The sequence below is a fragment of the Ichthyophthirius multifiliis genome (genome assembly GCF_000220395.1).
Source record: "Ichthyophthirius multifiliis unplaced genomic scaffold scaff_1120509251261, whole genome shotgun sequence".
NCBI classification, from domain to species: domain Eukaryota; phylum Ciliophora; class Oligohymenophorea; order Hymenostomatida; genus Ichthyophthirius; species Ichthyophthirius multifiliis.
This window is the reverse complement of record NW_004086047.1, coordinates 2,382-17,866: the sequence shown is the minus strand read 5'-3', so window position 1 is coordinate 17,866 and position 15,485 is coordinate 2,382. Positions and strand designations below refer to the sequence as shown.

The 15,485-nt window shown below is 17.7% G+C and overlaps 5 protein-coding genes across 5 annotated transcripts, besides 8 other annotated features; 2 read left to right on the top strand and 3 right to left on the bottom strand. All coding sequences in view use genetic code 6, as the record gives it.

The window, feature by feature from the left end:
- Positions 1-9: 9 nt before the first annotated feature.
- Positions 10-57: a microsatellite.
- Positions 11-57: a microsatellite.
- A 77-nt stretch (positions 58-134) lies between these two features.
- IMG5_171240 (hypothetical protein) lies at positions 135-948 on the bottom strand (the record flags this gene model as incomplete). The annotated part of the gene is made up of 2 exons (XM_004029829.1): positions 135-160; positions 231-948. 2 exons carry the CDS (start codon positions 946-948, stop codon positions 135-137), a joined length of 744 nt encoding a protein of 247 aa, XP_004029877.1.
- A 2,734-nt stretch (positions 949-3,682) lies between these two features.
- IMG5_171230 (sterol carrier protein 2, putative) lies at positions 3,683-4,051 on the bottom strand (the record flags this gene model as incomplete). The annotated part of the gene is made up of 1 exon (XM_004029828.1): positions 3,683-4,051. One exon carries the CDS (start codon positions 4,049-4,051, stop codon positions 3,695-3,697), a length of 357 nt encoding a protein of 118 aa, XP_004029876.1. The 3' UTR covers positions 3,683-3,694.
- Positions 4,052-4,535: 484 nt separating this feature from the next.
- Positions 4,536-4,598: a microsatellite.
- Positions 4,543-4,594: a microsatellite.
- Positions 4,549-4,601: a microsatellite.
- Positions 4,602-4,728: 127 nt separating this feature from the next.
- Positions 4,729-4,765: a microsatellite.
- A 216-nt stretch (positions 4,766-4,981) lies between these two features.
- Positions 4,982-5,016: a microsatellite.
- Positions 5,017-5,612: 596 nt separating this feature from the next.
- On the top strand, positions 5,613-6,081 carry IMG5_171220 (hypothetical protein; the record flags this gene model as incomplete). The annotated part of the gene is made up of 2 exons (XM_004029827.1): positions 5,613-5,779; positions 5,856-6,081. The coding sequence occupies 2 exons, from the start codon at positions 5,613-5,615 to the stop codon at positions 6,079-6,081; spliced, it is 393 nt and encodes a 130-aa protein (XP_004029875.1).
- A 3,125-nt stretch (positions 6,082-9,206) lies between these two features.
- Positions 9,207-10,921, top strand: IMG5_171210 (peptidyl-tRNA hydrolase, putative; the record flags this gene model as incomplete). Its single annotated transcript, XM_004029826.1, has 7 exons — positions 9,207-9,212; positions 9,491-9,579; positions 9,637-9,710; positions 9,760-9,818; positions 10,506-10,598; positions 10,656-10,715; positions 10,757-10,921. The coding sequence occupies 7 exons, from the start codon at positions 9,207-9,209 to the stop codon at positions 10,919-10,921; spliced, it is 546 nt and encodes a 181-aa protein (XP_004029874.1).
- A 2,474-nt stretch (positions 10,922-13,395) lies between these two features.
- Positions 13,396-15,251, bottom strand: IMG5_171200 (protein kinase domain protein; the record flags this gene model as incomplete). Its single annotated transcript, XM_004029825.1, has 4 exons — positions 13,396-13,567; positions 13,624-13,704; positions 13,746-14,938; positions 15,012-15,251. Coding segments are annotated over 4 exons (1,650 nt in total), but the record flags the coding sequence as incomplete, so codon positions are not given.
- Positions 14,958-15,008: a microsatellite.
- Positions 15,252-15,485: the final 234 nt, after the last annotated feature.

Genomic DNA, 15,485 nt, shown 5'->3' with positions numbered 1-15,485 from the left:
AAAATTAAAAAAAAAAAAAAAATCAAAAGAAAAAAAATCAAAAAAAAAAAATCAAAATAAAGTTTATTTTTATTTAGAAATATCTTAAACAAATTTAGGATTTGTAAATTATTAATAAATTTTCTCAAATATTTTCACATCATCTTTACTTGTAGAAGGCCTAAAGCTTTAAAAGTATTTTCTGCACAAACTTTTAGTAATAATAAGTTCATTTTACAAAATTTATTCACCTTTTTTCACTTCCATAAGCTGATGTGCAATTTTAATTCTAATTTCCTTAATAAGTGCTACTAAGTCAGCTGAACAAAATCCATTTGAAATTTCCACTAGATCTTCAACATCTTCGACTTTATCTTTTCCATAAATCTGAATAATATCCCTTCTTTCATCTTTATTAGGAAATCCAACATACACATGTCTATCAATTCTCCCAGGTCTTAATAAAGCCGGATCAACAAGATCTGGCCTCGAAGAAGCTGCCAAAATACAAACACCATCTAAATTTTCAACCCCATCTAAATAACAAAGGAACTAGTTAACAACTCTATCAGTAACTCCTGTATTTCCCGCATTTCTTTTAGGCACAATAGCATCAAACTCATCAAAGAACACAATCGAAGGTCTTTTTTAATAAGCTTTTTCGAACAAATCCCTCACTGCCTATTCTGATGCTCCTATATATTTATTTAATATTTCTGGGCCTTTAACACTGAAAAAATTCATTCCTAATTCGTTACAAGTTGCTTACGCTATATAGGTTTTCCCACAACCAGGAGGGCCATACAAAAGTACTCCTCTAGGTAATTTGATGTTTATTTTTTTGAATAAAAAATCGTATTTTAAAGGTATTTCGAATGTTTCTTTTATTGTATCTTTCACTTTTTCTAAACCTCCTACATGTATATATTTAGGGAAATTCGAAGAACTTTTAATCGAACGATTTTGCATTTATATAATTTTCTCATCTATTTGTTCTGGCGTAATTTCCTCGTTTTAATAAATTTTTTTCTATATTAAATTTGCTAAATCTCCAAAAGTAAAATTTTCACTTAATGAAGCATGTTGTTCTGCTGAAAGATCCATTTTCAAGAATTTATGAAAGAAATCTCTACGGACGGGGTGCATAGGAGGATTTAGTAAAATTTTATTTTCTTCAGGAATAATCTGTAGTAGGTTTTCACTTAGAAAATCATATTTTTCAGAACAAAATAAATAAATTAAATTTGAATAAAATTTTATTTTATCTTTCACATATTTCGATAAACTTTCAGACACTAAAATTTACTAAGTTTACTAAAAGTCAACTCTATTTAGATTTTTGCAAATTACTTCCATATTATCCATTACTAAAATAGCTTTTTATTTGAAACAACATATTTATATTTTAGCTTCAATATATTTTTTCACAATATCTATACTAAAGTTTTCTTAAAATTCAGTGAAATCAATATAGCAAATATAAGTTTTTGGCAAAATATATTTTAAATATTCTCTTATGTAAGTTTTTCCAGATTTTCTGTTTCCATTTATACAAATTATATTTTGTGAAGGTATATCATCTTTTATAATTTTTAGTATTTATTATATCTATTTATCATAAATAAACTCGAAAATTTCCCTTTTACATTACCAAAAAGTATTTTTTTTATCAATTACTTTTATCATTTTTTCCAAATCTTTATCCTAAAAATATTTTTAAACAGACTCAAGTTAAATAAAGCATATCTTATCATTTAATCTTTATTAATTGAAATTATTTTATATTTTTCCTTCAAATAGGATCATTTTTAAATGTTTTTATTGATTAACTAAAGGGTTTTCTTTTATTTTGATAACAAAATGGTTTCCTTATATCTAAATGATTTATTTATAATAGAAAAGATTAATTTTATTATTAATAATATTTTAAATTAATTCATTTTTATTTTATTGTATAGTACTTGAATTTCCTTATTATATTTAAATAAAGCATATAAATATTTTATTATTTGGATTTAAAAATTCATTTATATTAATAATACTATTTTCCTTTATATTTTCTAGTTTATAATCTAAGTTGATTTTTGCGAAACTATTATTTATTATTTTAAAGCATTTTGATAAATACTCATTATAAAATAAGCATTCTTCGTATTCCTTTTCAATTTCTTTTTATTCAAATAGGACATGAATGCTATTATTTTCTTCATTTTTTTTACTATTGGCCGAATTTACATTATGATTATTATTATTTTCTTATTAAATAAAGTTTTGGATTGTTTTAAATTACTTTTCATGTAAAAAATCTTATTCGAACTCTAATTTATATATTTGATTGCATTTAATATTATATTTATTGATTATATGATTAGATATATATACACGAGGTTCGTTTTTATTTTCAAAACAAGTTTTAATACATTAAAAACGAACAAATTTTTATTCTTACTATTAATCGGATTATTTTACTTATTTTAAATCTATATGTAATTCTGCCTCATTTATATCTATGTTTATATATTCATTATTTTATTCGCCATCATTTTGTGTATATTAGAATATAATATAGTCATTTTTAGTATAAAATATAGGAAACTTTAAATTTTTAAAAATGACATTTATATTATTCAACATTTTTTCTTCTATTTCAGACCTTCTTTAGCAAACTATTTCATAATCAGAGCTGTTTTCTACAAATAATTTTAGTTTTTTTGTTCTATTTTATACACTAAGGATTTAAGCTTCTACAATTTCTCCATCTTATAAATTTATGTATTTTGAAAATATATAGGATATTTCAATTATATTTTCTTCTTAACTTATACCTCCAAGATAGCCAAAGTATAAACATTCTTTTGACATTTTTGTTAATTTTACTGGCTAACATAAATTTTAGGATTATTGATATGTTTATTATTGAAATGATCGAGGTAATGTTATATAACAATCGTTTTTTTAAATTAATTTTATTTATAATTTCATTTATAAGCTATTAATAATATTTTTTATTTATATATATATATTATATAAAAGATCTCGTATTATTGTATTTTGAAAACAATATTAAAATAAAGTAAATTATTATTATTTATACTATATAAGAAAATGTAAATTAATAATAATTTTATTTAATAATCTAATAAATTTAAAAATTTATTATTCCAAAATAGAATATTATATACATAATTAAATAATGCTTATATAAAAGGTTTTTTATTTATAAAATATTAATTTAAATAAATTTTTTATAAAAACAAATATTTTTATTTTATTATTTATAAAAATGTTATAAAACATATAAAAAAAAACGCGAGAAAAAAATAAATTATGGCCTTTTTTTTTTTTTTTTCGATTAAATATTTTTAAAAATAATTACAAGGAAAAAATAAATAAAAAAAACCAATATATAAAATAATAACATAATTTAATATTTATTTTAATAGAGAGAATATCTAATTTTAAAGGCTAAAACTAATATAATTAATAATATATACGTTTTTATGAGTTTCTATTTAATATTTATTTTTATTAAGTATATATTTAAAATATTTTTGTCTAAAAATAATATCTAGTATATTTTTTTAATTACTTCATACAATAAGAAGATGATATAACTATAATATATATTTTTTGAATTGAAAAAAATATTAAAACTTATTCAAACATAAAATAATATATTAATTTTTAAATAATTTTATTGTTTATTATATAATAATCAAAGCTTGGGCATTATGGGAAGTAAATCAGGTGTAAATTTAGTTGCAGCACTCATATTTCCTTTAATTTTCATTTTTCCATTCATAAAAGCTTATTAAGGGTTTAATGTTCTATTGGCTAAAGCTATTACATCATCATCTAATAAAATGAAGGTGCAATCAGGGGTTCCTTCAGCTCCTTTTACAACTTTTCCGTTTCCATTTTTTAAATCAATAGTCCAAGTTGTAACCTCACCTCCTTTTGTTTTCATTACTTAAAAATGATAAACTGCTTTTATTTTAGTAACTAAATCCTTACCTTTTTCAGCGAGGAAAGGAGTCATTTATTCGAAAAGTTTTTCAGATTTTAAAGCCATTTTTATATTTTTTTAATTTTTTTAAATTTTAAAATAAATAAATAATTATCAAAAAGAATCGAAAAAATAAAAAAATAAATATATTTATTTATTTATTTTAATATTCCCACGTAATTTAAAAAGGAAAAAAAAAAAATTATTTGTAAAATATTATATAAAATATAGTTTAAACCTTAATAAATTAAAAATATATGTTTATTTTTTTTATAATAATAAATATAAACTTTAAATTAAATGTTAAATATATTATTTATAATCGAAATAAATATTAATTTAAAATAAAATATATTTCTTTATTAAATATATTCTCTTTACTTTGAAAAAAATACTTTTTAATCATTAATTATATACCTTTTTGTAAATTTTAAATTTAAAATTACTAATAAATAAAAAAATGCTATAAAAAAAAAAATATTTAAATTATTATTTTTAAAGCGTATATATATGAAAAAAAAAAAAAAAATTAATATATAAAAATTTTTTAATATTAAATAAAAATATATATTTATATATATATAAATAATATATATATATTTATATATATATATATTATTAAATAAAATTATTATATTACAAATATAAACTTATATACTCATTATAGATATATAATTTTCACATGTTGCATCATTTTATTAAGATTAATTATTAAATTAATATTCACATTCATTATTATTCTTTTAATTTATTTTATATTAATTAATATATTTTAAATTATAATATTTATTGTTTATTTATTTTTATATCATTGTCAAATATATTACTTAAATATTTATATTATTTTTTTCTATTAATAAATTAAAGTAAATTATCTACACATTATATCCTAAATTAATTGCTTAAATATTATAGTTATTTATTATTTATTTTAAACTTAATAATTTAATAACTACTATTATGAGTTTTCATTTATATTTAAATTACCAAGAAAAAATTCAATAATATATATATTCTAATAATATTATATTAATTAAATTTTATATTAACTCTTCTCAATCTTTATATTCATAAATAAACAAAAATTTGGAGTTTAAATATGCAATTTTAAATACAATTTGAGACTCTTAATGTTATTATTTTTTTTTATTTTTTTTATAAATCAAATTAAGTATATATAAAGTTGCTTTTTGTTTATTCTAGAATACTTTTCTTTTATTACCTCTCGCTTAATTTAATAAATAAAGGACATATGTCCTTTTTCTATTTAAATTATAGTACTATATGATGTTGTTTAAAAATAAATCAAAAGTTACTGTATTTAGAGAAATTTAGTTTATTAGATAATTAATTATTATTATAGAGTACAATAAATAAAACTCTTGTAAAAGATGATATAGATATTTATATATTATTTAAATTAAAAATACGTAAATAATAGATATATTTTTATTTATATATACTCCATAAAATAGTATAGGTTTCAATAATAAATAAATTAGCAATTTTCTTTATTTATTTTTTTCCCCTTTAAAATATATTTATTTATGATTATATCTATTAATATAATTTAAAACTAATAATAAAAATATCACTAACTAAATATTATTTTTAAAATTTTAAATAAATGTCAGCTTAAGGGAAAAAAATGTTAGAAGAAATATTATCTAAACCAATAGAACATATGATTTTATCTAAAAAAATGCCAACAAATAAAGAAGCATTAAAATTATATAGAGAAATATTAAAATTTTCAAATCATTTTTACTGGAATAATTATAAAGGAGAAAATTGGTTTTTTTTTTTTTCTTTTATAATACAAAACTTTCGAATTATTTACTTATAATTCTGATAAAAATATTATAAATAGGGGCGAAATCATAAAAAAAAGTGCGAGAAAAGAATTCGAAATAGGAAAATCAGAAAGTGACCCATTAATTGCATTAAAAATGATAATGACTACAAGAGAGTCTTTATAAAAGACTAAAGAAAAAGTAACTATTGAATAATATACATTTAATAATTCTTTTTTTAAAAAATAGATGTCAGAAGCGCATTAAAAATTAAAAGAGACAGTAGAAGAAACAAGAAATTGAAATTATTTTTTAATAATGTAAAAAAGAAAAAAAAAGAAACAAATAATATTTATATTAATTTATTTAATAAGTAGAATATTTAAATTATATATTTTTTTTAATATTTATGCATTTTTAATTTGATTAATATATATTGTTTTAAATTTTACAATACTTATATTCAATTTATAATGTTTATTCTATTTATAAAAAAATATATTCATAATTTAATTGATATAAAGTTAATTTTTGAATTATAATTTATGGAATTAAAAAGAAAAAAATGTTAGTTTTTCCAAAAAAAATATAATTAATAATTGACTAATATTAATTTTAATACTAATAATTTCTTTAAATTATTTAAAGTTGAAAGCTAATGCTTTTATAAGTTTATTTTATTTTTAAATATAATATATTATTGTCCTTTGTAAACTTTAAATATATTTTTAAGCCTAAAAATATTTTAATAAATTGTTTGATTAAATATATAAAAATATTTAATTTTTTTTGTTTTAAATTAAAAAAGTTTTATATTTTTATATTATTTTCAAAATAGAATTAATCATCCTAAATAAGAAATAAATAATTGATAAAATAATTTTTTTTTTTTAGAGAATTGAAGAGTAATAAATATATAACTTAAATTTGCTATTTAATTTCTAATAATAGAATAAATCGAAAAAATAGAAGATAAAAGGAATTATATTAATATTATTATATATTAATTCTTTTTTTTTATATCGGATTTAAAGAAATTTTAATCATTTTTTTTATTTATTCTCGAATTATTTTTATATTATAAATCAGCCAATATAAAATATTAAGAGTTTTTTATTTTTATATAAATAATACTTAGGGGTGTTATTCATTTTTTTTTATTAGCTATATATTTTCTGATTATATTTAAAGTAATCTAATTCTTTTTATTCTTAATTATTTTATTTTTTTTCCTGAAGATATCATTTTATTATTCACTTTTTCTTAATAAGGTACTTCTCATTTTAGTATATTAGATATTTAATTGGTGATTTTGGATAAATCACAGATATAATATAAATTAATTTTTTTAAATATATTGGAATTTAATATAAAGTTTATTTTTGTTAAAATTGAAAAAAATCCCTTACTATATATTATATATGATATCTTTTATTGTTTTTATTTTATTAAATCTAAAATACATAATAAAACAAAAACATTTTAAATAAATTATAATACAAATTAATCCATTAAAGGCAATATAATTTAATAATTAGACAACTTATTTATTATTTATTCATTTTGTTTTTTTTATTTATTTATTTTTAAAAATAATATAAACTAATTATATATTAAAAGATTTGCATTAAAATTGTATAAATTTTATTCAGAATTAATTATTATTATGGAGATGATTATTTTTTCCCTAACAATTATAATTTTTTTTATGGTTATAGAATGGGGTTTTTTTGAAACTAATCATAATACTATTTTTGTATATTTAAAATTGCATTGAAATAAAATTACTTAAAAATAAATATTCCTTATTTTTAAGTTATTAAAAAAAAAGTAACAAATATATACAGTTCACAATTTAATTAAAAAAATATATAGGACAATTTCATTATATATGAATTGTTAAATTACATTTAAATTATACAAAAAGCTCTATAATTATAAAGTTTAATTGAATATAATGAGTAATCTATTGTAGGATCTTATATAATATTTATAAAAATAGTACAAAGTCTGTCTTAACTAATTAAAAGATTAGCAAATTTTACAAAATTAAAAAAAAACACAAAATTAAATCTTTAAAAAACGATAATCTTTTTGAAAAAAAAAAAAAAAAACTAAAAATACCAAATATAAATTTTTTTGAATTCGGTATATATGATTCCACTAATTCAAAACAAAATTAACTTAATTTATGTTAATTAAATGAAATAATTAGTTATTTTAAATTAAAATGTTGGCAACCAAGAGGATTTAGTTATTTTAAATTAATAATAAGAATGACTTTAACACATATAGTAACAGAAACAATTAAATAGTATGAAATTGACAGATATATATCAGTAAAATAAAGACTATTTTCTGAATAACATATGGAATTTTTATTGTAAATTATAGGTGAAAAAGAAATATAAATTAAGGCAATCAATAATTAATTATTGACGATAATTTAAAAACATACATATTCAAATTTAAGTAATCTATATATTAGAATAAATCTATAAATAATTTTTAATATGAGAAATCTTTCGGATATAGTATAACATATCTAAATTTAATTATTATAAAAATAAAAACTTAATTATTCTACTTATCATATTTATGAAGATAAATGAAACATATATTATACAAAAAAAATTGTAAAGAAATCCCCATTTTCACCATAATTTTTTTAAATTATTGGTTAAATTTCTTATATAATACAGTTATATATATATAAATAATAACATAAATATACAGAAAAAAAAAACCATATATGATTTTTTTTTTTTAGAGGCAGACATTATAAAAAAAAATTATTTAAATAATATATTTGCTTGATATATATTTTTTTTTTAAAAAAAAATTGTAAATATTTATGATCTAAAAATAAAAAAAAAAGAACAAATAACAAAAAAAATAATAAAAATAGTTATTATCTGATTTGAAAAATTAATTATAGTTCATAATTTTGAAAAATCAATTGATTTATTTTATAATCATATCTTACTTTTTCTAAATATAGCAACTTAAATTAGTATTAGATAGTCGTCTCATAATTTTATATTTATTTATATAAATTTTAGCGTAAAATGACGAATGTCATAAATTTTATAATTATAAATATAATATTTTATTTAATTATTTTTACTTTTTTTTTATAATTGAATATATTTTTGGAAATATTTATGTAAAATAAATTAAAATTATAAATAAGAAAATGAATTTAGTTTATATTAGTTTAATTACATTTTTATGCTTTCTAGCAGGATTATTATTTTATTATTATTCTAAAAATATTAAAGTTTTAAAAGACGATATATAGTATATTAAAATAGATAAATTAGTAACAAATTTATACTTAAATAAATAGTGTTTTTATTAAATCGTATTTAAAATAAAGTTAATAGGTTTAGGAAATCCGGGAATCCGTTATTAAAATACACTACATAATGTAGGTAAATTTTTTGTTTAATATCTAATTGAGAATTATTAATGCGATCAAGTTAATCTTAAATGTAATTTTTTTTTTATTATTTTATCTAAAAATAATTATTTTTTTAGCTGATTAATTATATATTTTAAATAATAAAAATAAATAAATTACTGGACTTTATTTATCTTCTTCATATATGAACCTAAGTGGTCATAATATTAAGAAGTTGATTAATTATTTAAATGTATATATTATTAATAATGAATTTATTATATGCTAGTTTTTTTTGTTTAAAAAAAGATTTAAAATTTAGAAAATATTTTAATTGTTCATGACGATCTTGATATTTAATTTGGAAAGGTAAAAATTAAAAAAGGAGGGAGTGCAGAGTAAAATAATATATTTTATTGATTTTAATTCCATATATATTAATTTTATATAATAAGAGGGCATAGAGGAATAAAATCAATTATTGAATAATTAGAAACTAATGAATTTAAAAGAATGAAAATAGGAGTTGGTATTTAAATTATGAAAAATTAAGTACTATTTTATTAATCAATAGATAGGCCGAATACTCGAGAAAAAGATATAATTAAAACATATGTTCTAAGTGAATTTAATGAAGGTAAATCAATCAATTTATACTATTTATTAATCCATATATATAAACATAATTTTAAATAATATAAATAAGATTAAAAACAAAAATTAAAAAATGAAATTTTCATATAAGCTATTGAAATTTTAAAACAATTGAATTTTATATAAGATTTTACAAAAGATTAATTATGATTTATTTTAATTAAATAAAAAAATATATAAAAAATTAATATAAATATTTATTTTTTTGTTAAATGAAGTATTATACAAATTTCTAAATAATATTTACAATAAAGGATTAATAAATATATTTTATTGAATAATTTTTTTATGAAATATTTATTTCGAAATCTATTTAATGTTTTTATTTGTATTTTTAAGGCAATCTTGGCATAAACACAAATTGTTGTAAACTTAATCACATTAAAAAAACATAGAAAAAAGATAAAAATTAAAACCAAAAAGAAAAAGCCGAAAACCTAAAGAATGAGTGCAATAGTAATTATTCTTCTATTGATAATTAAAATAATAATTCCTATAATAATATTATTAATTCCAAATAATAAGAAAATAAATAAAATGCTAATATTTTTTAAAAAACTAAAGACATTATTTTTAGGAATTTTTTGCTTTTCTTACTAAAGAGGATTATGATAAAAAAATTTGTTTGTTCAAATTTTTATCAATTTATTTTTAAAATAATAATTAATAGAAGTTTATAGAAAGAGTATTAGCATTTACTAAATTACAAGAAAGATAAAAGTATAAAATAGATGATGGAATGAGTTTTGGAGCAGATTTTACCGTATATAATTAACATTAAAATAATAATAATCATACTCATTCTGAATTTTTATTATAGTTAAATCCTGAACTTTATGAAATTCTAGGATATATAAGGGTATCTAATAATACTAGAAAGGTAAACATATAGAATATAATTTATTTTTAAAAATAAAAAAGAAATTCATTTATACAAAAACTTAAAAAATATAAGAAAACAACTATTTGGAAATATTTATGTAAGAAGAACTGCCAAATTAGGACGAAATATAATTACTATAATTATTTTTTTAATAAATTATTGTTTGTTACGATATAATATTTGTAGAATTAACAAAAGATTGAATTTTATATATTTTATAATATACTAAAATATTAAATATCATTTAAAGAAATATTTTTAGCTTCTATTCATTTATTATATTTTACTATATTAAATATTTTAAGGCAACTTTAAGGCTTCTTATAATTTAAGACTGGGTGTTTTTAATAAATAATCAAAACTATTAATATTTTTTTTTCTTTTTTAGAAATACTACTAAGGAATATAATTAATTTATTACTAACTTTAATGTTTAATAGATTTATTTTTATTATCTATACATAAATTGTAAGAAATCAGTTCAGGAGATCGGATACTTAATTATTATATTTGTTTATCCTCTGGTTTATTTTTAGGCTAAGAATGATAACTAAACTTTTATCTAATATTATGAATTAAAACAGCCTTATCATTTTTACTATTTTAAAAAGAAGAATTAAGTTATTAATTTTATTCATTTTCTACTATATTTTTTCGAATATTTGTATTTCTGGCTGAAACAGTTTTACCTTTATTTTCAAAACTCTAATAAGAAGAAATTTTATATAATGGATTTAATTTTTAGGATTAATCTTATTTAATTATTTTGATAATTTTTTACATTTAAATTTTCTTATTTAAACTGTTTCGGCTCTTTGGTTTTTTCTTATATCCTTCCTCATAAACAATATTAGTGTTTGATTTTTATGTTTAAATCTTAAATAATTTTAAAGGCTCTAATATACTATTATCAACAACATATTTTTTTAATTAATTTGATTATTTAGAAAAATATTTAAAACGGCAATCGATATTTATTTAGTCTAAATATTAGGCTTATTAGCTTTTACTTTCTTCTTCTTAATTAAATAATTTATTTTGTTAAATTTAATCAAAATCTTCCAAAATTATTCTACATGCTTCTGTATCTAATTATTATTTGCTACCATAATTAAGTTAAGGGATATAATTATTTATTTATTATTATATATTCTTTTTTTGATCTTCATTATTTTCTTGAAATAAAACTGATAAACTTTTTGTTTTATTACATATTATATTTTTTATTTCATTTATTTATTAATTTTATATATTTAAAGCTGTTTCTTATAAACATAAATTCTTAATATTATTAACTTTCTTTTACATTTTTTCATGTTATAAATCAAAATAATCCATGTCTTTTCTAGTTGTAAAAGCTATATAATTATTAAAAAATATACTAGCTTCAATCTTTAATACTTTTACTTTTGTTTTACAAACAGCTTATGTTGTTCTTAAAGGTAATACTTACTTATTTTATTATTTAAAAGTTTTTTTATCTCTTTTTTATTAAATTAAATCTCTTAACATTAATATTCCCTCAAAATCTCCAAAAATATTTCCTTGAACAACATTTTATATAAAAAGCCGTTTATTTATGAAATATTTACTTTTTTGTAAAATATTATTGTCTTAATTCATTTAAACTTTGAAAATCTTCAAATTTTATTAAAAATATTATAGGTTTTTTATTTAAAAAAAATAAATAAAAAAAATTACCTTAGATATTTCTACATCTCCATTCATTAAAAAATAAACATATTCGACAACATCATTTTCCTTATAAATAACATTATTTATTTAAAATTCAGCTTCTTCCATATTATTAAAAATAATCATAATTCCTTCATTAGGCCAATTATTAAAAGGAGGAATTTGTCTTAAAAAGCCCCTCTTTTCCTTTTCTATTTTTTCATAGATTTTACTTAATAATTTTCGAAAAATTTCATATGATAAAGTAGCTAACTCACAATAGCTAGTAGTAACAGCAGAAGCTGTTCTAGTAATTCTTTGTTCTAGAGCAACTTCTCCAAATGTATTACCTTTATGGATTGTATTTATATGCTTGTATGAGGGAAATTTTGCTTTTATAAAACTTTCAAATTATTAATCTTAATTATTTTCTTATTTTTTTTGAATATATTATTCACATTCATCTTCATTAATTTAAGGAATAAGTATTGCCACCTCTCCTTTTAAAACAAAATACATTTTTCTACCAATATCATTATATTAGAATATTATTTCATGTTTTTCATATATTTCAAGTTACATTTCAAACATAATCTAAAAATATAAATCTTATGAAAGTTCTTAATTTATTTATTTAAAAAAACGAAATTGATTAAATTAAGAAATTTAAAATTCTGCTGCTTATTTGGTTTTTTTTTATTCTTTTAAATATTTTATTAATTTATCATGATTATTTGTCTCTATTTCTTCTTCACTATCTTCTCCATTTGATTATTCCATTCCCGAATTCAATAGGCCTATTTATATTTAAATTATTTAACTTATTTTTTTGTTTATATAAGGTTTAATTGCTTATTAGTGATGTTCTAGTGTACTTTATTTACTTATTTAATCCAGTATTAGAATACATATTTAGTTTTTATTATAAATTAATATAGTAAAAATATAATTTTGATTTACAAAAAAAAAAAAAAAAAAATTAGTAAAAAATATAAAAACGTAATGTTATATACTAATAATTATTAAAATTATATTTTAATCATAATCCATCTTAATATCTACCTTTTTAAAACCAAAGATGACTCATAGCCTCTTTAGCAGTCGGTCTTCTAGTATAATCTAGTTATAATAATTATCTGAGAAAATCTAAGAATAAATTATCATCAATTTTTAACCTATATTTTTTAAATGAAAAATAAAAAAAAAAGGTTGTTAAAAAATTTTAAATAACCTTGATTTCAAATTGGTTTTTTTAGGAACAAAAATTTATATTTTTCCTGATTTTTATTTTTATTTATTAATTATTTCTGAGCTTTCTCCCATTTTTTGACTTGTATCACCTTCGTCGTTTACCTTTTTTAATTTTAAACTTTTTAATATATACTCGAACAAAAAAAATAAAATACTTCCATGTAAATCAGTTTTTCTCTTGTAAACAAATTATGTACAAGTTTTCCTTCTTTCATCATCCATTCAGGGAAAGGTCCAATAATACCAATAATTCTAGCAAGCATTCCTTAAATATTATCATTTTAAAACAAAACTTAACCATTATAAAGTTCACTAAGAATACATCCAAGACTCCACATATCAATTCTATAATCATATTTACATCCAATAATAACTTCAGGTGCCCTATATGATCTACTTTAAACATAAGAAGATAAATGGTCATGGATAAAGCAGCTTGATCCAAAATCAATAATTTTAACTTCTGCTTTTGAATAAGATTTCATCAATATATTTTCTGGTTTAAGATCACAATGTATAAGGCATAAAGAATGAATATATTCTAACCCAACAAGAATTTAATATGCAATCTTTTATAATCTTCCAATAGTAAAATAAGGTGTGGCTTCGTTTTCTTTATTGAATTTATAAAATTCATAAAGATTATCTTTAAGTAATTCAGTAACAATAAACAAATGTTCTTTATGATAAAAATAATCATAATATTTTAAAACATTCTTTTCATCCACATTTCCATTACAATTTATGAACCTTAAAAGTTTTATTTCATCAATACTTTAGTCAAAATAATCTTTGTTATTTTCTATAATTTTCATACACATAACCTTATTTGTAACTAAATCTAAACATTAAATTGCCTTTGAAAAAGCTGCACTTCCTAAATATTCCATTACTTAATATCTACCAGCTATAATTGAATTTATTACAATTGGAAAATCTTTTGTCTCTTCAAATCCTGTTCTTTCTCTATCAAATATAACTTTTAGATTAAACACATCATAAATAACTTTATCATATTATACTGGATAAAACTCATCTTTGGTTTAAGGGAACTTTATATGCTCAGGTAAATAAATTGATGCCTTTTTCTTTTTTTTATATATTTATTTAAAAAAAAAAATTAAATTAAATGTTTTTTTTTTGGTTTACATTTTTTTTAACATCTAACTATTTTTTCTCTTCATCTTTTATTTAATTTGGTTTTTATAAATCTTTTATTAATATCTAACTATCTTCTTAATTTGAATTAGTTTAGATAGTTCTTGGGTAATCTTAATGGTAATCATGTCCTTCTTCTTTATAATAAATAATTATAAATATATTTTATATATTTATTGAGAAATATATTTTATATATTTATTGAGATACTTTTAGGAATATTAGCACATGCTCTTTTTGGAAAATCATATTTTTCAGCTAATTATTAAGCTACCCTTAAAAACTCCTTTTCAGGGACTTCATAAAGATCAAATCCTGGATCATCATCATCTGTATATTCATCTATAAATTATTTTTGATCTTCTAAATTATCTAAAATTTAATATTAAGAGTAATCAGATGTATCATTATAATTATCAGTTTTTATAATTGATGGCATCTTTCCACTTTCTATCAAATTTATTTATTATAATTATTGTTTTTCATTATTCATTTAATCACTTTAGCTTTTTTATTTTATTTAAGTTTAAAATATTTTTTATATTACTTTATTTATATATTGTTTTTTTAAGGTTTATTCCCTTAATCTTCTTCTGTTTAAAAAAGCTCATCTGTGTATTATTATGATAATTCTTTTTTTAATAAATATTTTTATTTTATTTATTTAAAGTATTTTTACAATTT